This window comes from Bison bison, unplaced genomic scaffold (assembly GCF_000754665.1).
Source record: "Bison bison bison isolate TAMUID 2011002044 unplaced genomic scaffold, Bison_UMD1.0 scf7180017864223, whole genome shotgun sequence".
Lineage (NCBI taxonomy): Eukaryota > Metazoa > Chordata > Mammalia > Artiodactyla > Bovidae > Bison > Bison bison.
In genome coordinates this window covers 1598823-1606293 of record NW_011494795.1, presented here as the reverse complement: position 1 = coordinate 1606293, position 7471 = coordinate 1598823, and the positions used below count along the sequence as shown (strand labels likewise).

General features: G+C 42.7%; 1 protein-coding gene across 1 annotated transcript in view; it reads right to left on the bottom strand.

Moving 5' to 3' along the window:
- Nucleotides 1–4485, bottom strand: part of USP42 (ubiquitin specific peptidase 42) — a 39974-nt gene extending 35489 nt beyond the window's left edge. The window contains exons 1-2 of the mRNA XM_010845758.1: nt 3706–4485; nt 1478–1678 (exon numbers count right to left, since the gene is read on the bottom strand). Coding sequence (XP_010844060.1) covers nt 1478–1678; nt 3706–3946 — 442 coding nt within the window. The 5' untranslated portion in view covers nt 3947–4485. The remainder of the gene's footprint in view (nt 1–1477; nt 1679–3705) is intronic.
- Between the last annotated feature and the right edge of the window lie 2986 nt (nt 4486–7471).

Below are 7471 nucleotides of genomic sequence, written 5' to 3'. Positions count from 1 at the left end.
TAAGTGCAAAAATGATCAGAAAGCTGTCTGTGTTATGTCAATTATTATATATTAACATAATGATCAACTATGGACTGGGAAAAGGAAAAAATGAGGGCAAAGAGACCTTCGTTCTGCAATCTGAACCCCATGGAGAGCAAACACCTCTTGGTGGTCGACAGTCTCAGTGATTTTCCTTTGGTTACTTTAAAATTTTCTGTACTTTCCAAATTCTTTACACAGCCATTATTTTGCTCTTTGCGGGGGAAAAAGTTTTAGAAGAATGCGTCTAAATTCTCCATCAAGTAAAGGACTATTCGGGAATTTCCTCGTGGTTCAGCTGTTAGGACTCAGCACTTTCACTCCCGAGAGCCCGGGTTCAATCCCTGGTGGGAGAACTAAGATCCCACAAGCCACACACACAAAAAAGTAAAGAACTACTCAGAAAGAAATTAAGGGCTTTTTTTTTTCACCCCAATAATGAAGGCCTGGCACCTGAATATTCACATACACATTAATGTAGACCAAAGAACAGGGAGTTTTATTTATAAAAGATGAAGGGCGTTTATAATACTACATGTACAAGTTCAAAACCTCAACAAAAACGGATACATTCTAAATTCTGAATTGCACTAGTTGACCACTGAGTTGACTCTCCCCCAGTTAAAGTAAAACATGCTCTTTGAAAGACATAACATGCTTTTAAAGACGTTACATGTTTTAACGAATTTTCTGCCCTCTAGGTTGGAAACTGAGCTCACACACCAAAGGGAAAGTCCTGCACAAATTTCCAGGGATTAGGAGCTGTGACCAGAGGCTCCTCTTATGCCTGCTGCCAAGTCGCTTCAGTCGTGTCTGACTCTGTGCGACCCCACAGACGGCAGCCCACCAGGCTCCCCCGTCCCTGGGATTCTCCAGGCAAGAACACTGGAGTGGGTTGCCATTTCCTTCTCCAATGCATGAAAGTGAAAAGTGAAAGGGAAGTTGCTCAGTCGTTTCCGACCCTCAGCGACCCCATGGACTGCAGCCCACCAGACTCCTCCATCCATGGCATTTTCCAGGCAAGAGTACTGGAGTGGAGTGCCATTGCCTTCTCCGGCCTCTTATGCCTAAAGCCTGTAAATGAATCAAGCCTTCGACACAGGATGGACGCCAGGAGAGGCAGGAGTCAACTCTTCTTGTCCCAAGCTGTTGGCAGTAGATATTTATGGCACGATTTTTAGCAAGTGTAGAAAGTCAGCAGTGTATTCAGAAACGCCAAATGCCGAAAAAAAAACACGTTTCTTTTTAAATAATTCCACAGACTAAATTACACGCAAAATGTTTTTCATGCAACCCGAATGCAAACCTTTGAGTCTTCCTCTGTGGTTTCTAAAAGAAACCAACTTAGTGATGACCAAATTCTTGACTTAATTCTTCACTTTCATTTCAGAGAAAAAAATGCAAGTAGGTTAGCATACCGCATCACCACACGCGTAGCGTGACACAGGACACTTACATGTCTTGGAGTGCTCGTGTGATAGCATGTAGTTGGCGAGAGGCGGCGTGTAAGTTAGACACTGCAGTGCTGCGTTTGCAAAACAGGTATTGCCCAAGTTCTGGAGCCCAGCTCCTACTCTGTGAGTCTGCTGCCACTTAAGACAGATCTTCTCAGATGGGAAGAGAACTTTTTGTGGAGGAGCAATGCCATCACCTAGGGCTAGAAAAATAAACATTTAAAACGGAAGCTTTGTACATTTCTCAAGCTAAATAAATAACAACAAGTCACACCTGAATCTGACCAAGATTCTTATGACCAGCTAACCAGAAACGCAGGGGAGAAAGGGACATTTTAAAAGAAAGCCCAGAATGCGGGAAATTCTAAACGATTGGGTTTTTCTGATAAATAAATTTCAAGGACAACAGTGTGTGCGTGGGAGGCGGGACAGTATTTAACACATTTTAAAAAACGTAAAAAAAGACTTTCACCAAATGCAAAGGGTAGACCTTGTTTGGAAGTTGGTTTCAATGACCAACCGTTAAAAACCATTCTATGACGACCGGGGACATCTTAATATTGACTGGACTTTTCACAGGAAAACATTCTAATTTTCAGAAAAGAATGATTTAGATAAACACATTAAAATATTTACAGATGAAATAGAAATTCTTAGATTGGCTTTAAACGGTTGGGAAGTGAGGAGAGGAGTTAAGTGGGTGGAGGTATGAGTGGCCAGGAGTCGATAAACAACGCTGACTGAAGGGCGCCTGAGAGTTCATTACGGTTATCCTCTTTTATGTCTACTTAAATCAACACCACCACAGCAGCAAGGGCAGGGAAGGCGACGCCGTGACACCCGCGGCGGGCGCGGACCGCCCGGCCCGCCAGTGCCGCCGCCCTCCCGTCTCACCGAGTCCTCACTCGCTGACGGTCAGTCTCGATTCTAGAGGCTGGTAGTGACATCATCCCAGCTTTACCAGAAAGGAAGTGGGATTTCAGGCACCAGGATAACATACTCGTAAAGATACTATACACGAACAATTTTAAAAAATACTTTTAAGGCTCAAATGGCGAATTGACAACTATGCTAATAAAACTCAGGTGCAGCTCAAACACAACTTATTTAGGAGAGGCCAAAATCATCCACAGCCAGAGCGCTCCTTCAGAAGTCTGCCTGTTCCTCAGTGCCACCAAAGACCAAGACGCACGCTAGATGGTTCTCGGCCTGCAGCAGCGATACTGAGCATTTCAAGCACGCAAAAAGGCAGGCTTCAGCTTCGGGAAGAAGGGAGAGCCAAATTAGGAACAGAGACATGAGCCTTGAAAACGTGTGGCAAGGGCCCCAAAAAAGGGCTGGGTGGGGCGACACCAAGTCAGTCCTGAGGGAGAGAGGGGCCCCAGCAAGGCGAGAGGAGGCTGGGTCTGCGAGAAGATGTCCTGTGGCAGAGTCCTGCTTATAAAGGTCTCTAAACCTCTCTGGACAACAGTCAGGAAAACTGTTCTGTGAGACAAAGTCCCCACCAAACACCTTCAGCAAATCGCACCCCCCAGCCCACATCACAGCATCACATGTACCAAGAGGACTCAAACAATCCGAGGGCCAAGCCATCCTCCGTGAACAATGTCCTGAATGGGAATCAATCTTTTCTTACAACTTCAAAGCTATCAAATCCCCAAGTTTTAGGAGCGCCAGCTAAAGTGTCCACATCTTACTTATCTGGATGAGTTTTAACACATGTAACCACATTTATATGGTTTGATACATAATGTAATATTTACGTGATCTGCTCTCTTTCAAAGAGCTTTATGACTACAGATGACTTTAACTGGGAAAAAAAACAAAGGAAAAATTGAAAATAATGTTGGGCAGAGCACACTTGTCAAAAGTCAACTGTTTTTAAATTTTTAAGAGGCAGACATTTACTTAGGGCACGGTAGTTAATTGACAAGTTAACAAAACGCTTGTCCATCTCGATTCTCACCAGAATAAAGTTTATCCTTCAAAAAATTAGGATAATTAAAGAAATTAATAGTAACTAAAAATAATCTTACCCTGTTATGATACGTATGTTAATCATGAAGCAGAAGCAGAGGAAAATGAAGCCCGTCAAATAACGTAACTCTGCTGGCCACTCAGGTGGCAATAATTTATCTTGCAAAATAAGCCCCTCTCTGAAACTACCAACTTATGGACAGTATTTATACAGGAGTTTCCTGTAGTGATTCCGTCTTTTAAAAAGTAATACCTTGATCCTTTTGTGGTGATGGTTTTGATTTTTCAGGTACAGATGAACTTGAATAAACTACAGCACCAGGTACTGGTCCTAAAGAAAGTGTGTGATTTGAAACATCATTTAACGAAGACACAGCACCCCAGCTGGCAGAACCTGCATCCATGTCTCCAGGTGAGACAGCCTCAGAACTGCCAGGCTGGTTCTGATAGGTTGATGGGTCTGAAGATTCAGAAGCTTTGTCAACTATGGTCATTGTTCAACTCTGTAAAACACAAAAAGCATACATTTGCTTCATAAGGTCAAGAAAAGTAATCTACTTATTCTACCATTAAATCTTTGAAAATAATTAAAAGCAGTTCGGCTAACTTTCCAATCAATCACTCCAATATAAAAGCAACAGTATCTTTTTAGCTCTGTAGTAATTTTCTTGGGGTATTTACCACTGTGCTAATCTGCACATGCCAACAATTTTTCATCATAACATCATCAGTGAAGTATTTGATTAGATTGTGTCATTCTATTTCATGCCCTCTGAAAATCTAATATTTTGATTTACAATCAAGTACCTCAATTTCCAATTCTCTACATTCACGAAGTATCTTTTTCTCTCTTTTGCTTAAACCTAGAATGTGAAATGCACTAATACTTTTGGCTCAATTTTCAATTCATATATAATTCCTCAGGGAAAAGGCTCAACTAGCTGAAAAGAAAACCTAACTTTAAGCTTCAAGTTCAAAATGACATTGTTTGAACTATATTACTTTTTTTAAAAATATAAGAAAAAAAATATAGGAAGTCTCACTTTTGAAACATATTTTCTGAAGAGGCTCATTTATTTGGTATACATGACTTTTTACAATGAAGCCCATTAAGGCATTTCTGACATCAAACGGGAAAACAAACACATGTTATAAAAGTACTTCACTATAATTTTCTCTCTGAACCCTACTAAAATCTTAGGACCACCGTTAATTGAGCACTTTACCTGCTGGGCGTTGTGTTAGTCACTAACTTAATATTTGTAAGGACCTACGAGAGACTGGACAGAATCCACCGGGCCTACGAAATGGGGCAACCCTAACCCAAACTAGTCACCTCTGGGCACAGGCACCAGGCTCCACATTCCTGGCTGGGCTTCCTTCGGGCTCCACCAAGGCCCAGAGCACAGCCCTCCAGGAATGCCCCAAGACTGCCCAGCGGCGGCCAACCCAAGCAGGCCACTGCCTTGCAGGTGACCCTCCAGGTGAGCCTCGCCCCCTCACAGCTCCCCGACCCCTGCACCCGCTCTGCCAGCCCCGGAAGCCTCCCCAGGAAGCCTCCCCAGGCACGTGTGGCCCTCTCCTAGCTGCTGGCTCCCGCTCTGCACGGGCTGGTCTTCCCCCAGGTCTCTCCCACCCTGCCACCTCCAGCCAGTGAACACTCCCTCGCTTCCTTTGGAAGGCATTTCCTCCGGGACACTTGCCTGGACAGCCCCCTCCCCTAAGACGCGCTGAGAACCCCTCCTGGAAGCTCCCCAGCAAGGAGGGGGGGGGAACCCCTGCTGGTTTCTGGGGGAGCCTGCCCTGCTCCTCTCCCTCATGTTCCTGTTTGTACACCCTGACCTGGCACAGGGAAAGCTCTCCCCACACGTGCTGAACAGACGAATGAGCGGTGAAGAGAGAATGGAACCAGTGTCCGCTCTTAGCACCGGGCTGCAGGTGACTGATTAGTATCTCATTTAATCCTTAAGGACTCTTGACGTAGAATTAAAACTTGTTTCAAAAAATATTCAAAACGGTGAAATAAATCCCATGCATATGACACTTTAACAAATGTTATGATGCACTGTCTACTCACAACAAGGGTTTTTTTTAAGCTTTGATTTTGTTGTGATTTTACATGAAAGCAAGATTATCACCTCTCTAAAAAGTACAACCTTAAAGAAAAAATTTGGGGATCTTCCGTAGAAATAGAAAAGATGTTAATTAGATCTTAACAAAAAGAAAAACTGAATTGAAGTGTTAAGTCAATATAAGTAAAATACAGTACAAGATCCTTACTCAGGAAGAAAGCCGGAGCAACATTATCCAAATAAAAATTACACTTTCCTCATTTGACAGTCAAAAGAAACTACAAAACAAGAAGCAAGACTAAGAAAACAAGAGAGGAAGGAGTAGAGCAGGAAGAAAAGGAAGAAGCAAATTAACCTAGGCTTATTTACAATAATGTTAAATAGCAAAAACCTTGATTTTCTGGGGTGAACATCCCTTTCAGGACAATCATTCACTAATGACCTAATAAAACCATTTTACTTGCTGCAGTTGCCTTTTTCTTGGGTGGGGGGAACAACTCTTAAAAAAAAAAAAAGGTAAAACATACAACTCAGTCATTGACAACCAAATAGCATTATAACTTGGGAAAACCCAAACCATCCATTCTCCTTCATTATATGTATTCAGCCAATGAATTCTTACCCTGAAACCATCAGGCATTAAACTGAATTCCATCTGCTATGGAGAAACCTTTCTGGAAGCCAAACTATGCTGTGTAGGATTCAGATATTATGTGTTCTTTACTCTCAGTAAAGCTTTTAAACATTACTACTATAATCTCAGGACTTTTAAGCAACTACTTCAATGAACAGTTTAAACTTCTCTCAACATCTTCTGATGACAGATAAAAAAAATTACAAAAGCATGTTTGAAAAAAATTGGGTAACAAGAATCAAGGTTGGATGGTGTGTGGAGGAATGAGACAAGGTGACTTCACAAGTGTTTCCTTTGAGTGTAACTCGCTCTAAGTACAATGTTTTACTTGAAAGTCTTAAAATGCTGTCCCTCCTATGGTATGTCTTCTCCCTTGTGGTGACTAGAGGATAGAATATATGTTACTTTTTCATTTTTAGAAAAATAAGCATCTCTCTAAACATTATGGCTCTCATACATTGTGGTAATAATATCAACACATGCAAAAAGAAACTGTTACATTCTGCTTTTAATATATTGACAATGTAATCCACCTTCTAGCTGTATTTCCATTTTCAAACATATACTTTAAAAAGACAACCTGTATTTTAATTACTTGTAAATAAACACATCGACTATCTTTAAACTTCTATAAACTAAACTCTGTAGACTTAATTCAATGACACAGAAAAGAAAGTGAAACTGGCTCTAAATACAAACAAGTGAGACAGATGATTCATTATCACCAATCCATTTTGAATGAATAAATACAGTCAAAAGAGGAGAATGGTGTTTCAAATATACAAGTTAAGATTTGAGACTCCACTAACACGTGGAAGAAGCTAAAACAGTGGGGCTCACTTTGAAAAACAGGTGCTAACTAAAGAGTTTCTCAACCAGTTTTCCTGTTATTTGAGTGTTATTTAACCAACCAACGTGCTTTTCCCATCAACAAGTCAGCCCTCCTTATAGGCCTCCCGGAAAATAAAAGAGCTATTCACCAAAAACGATCTCGAGTGCATTCATCATAAAGCGAGGTTAAAGTACTAAGACCGTAAAAACTTCGGGTTCCGCCAAATCTTCTCAAACATCTGACTGCCCTCTCCCGCCACCCCCTCTCCAGGTAAGCTGGCTCTTCCTGCCCCGAAGATAAAAGACTAGGACCCCGGCACACGCGCTTTTGGGGAGTGAAGGGGACCGCGACGCCGGGCCGGCCCCCTCCTCTCCCCGCGAGTGGGTGCCTGCTCCGCCCGGCGGCCGGCGTGCGCAACTCGGGACGCCCGGCGGGGACCCGGCCAGGTGGCCGGCCCCGCGAGGGCGGAGCGGACCGGCGC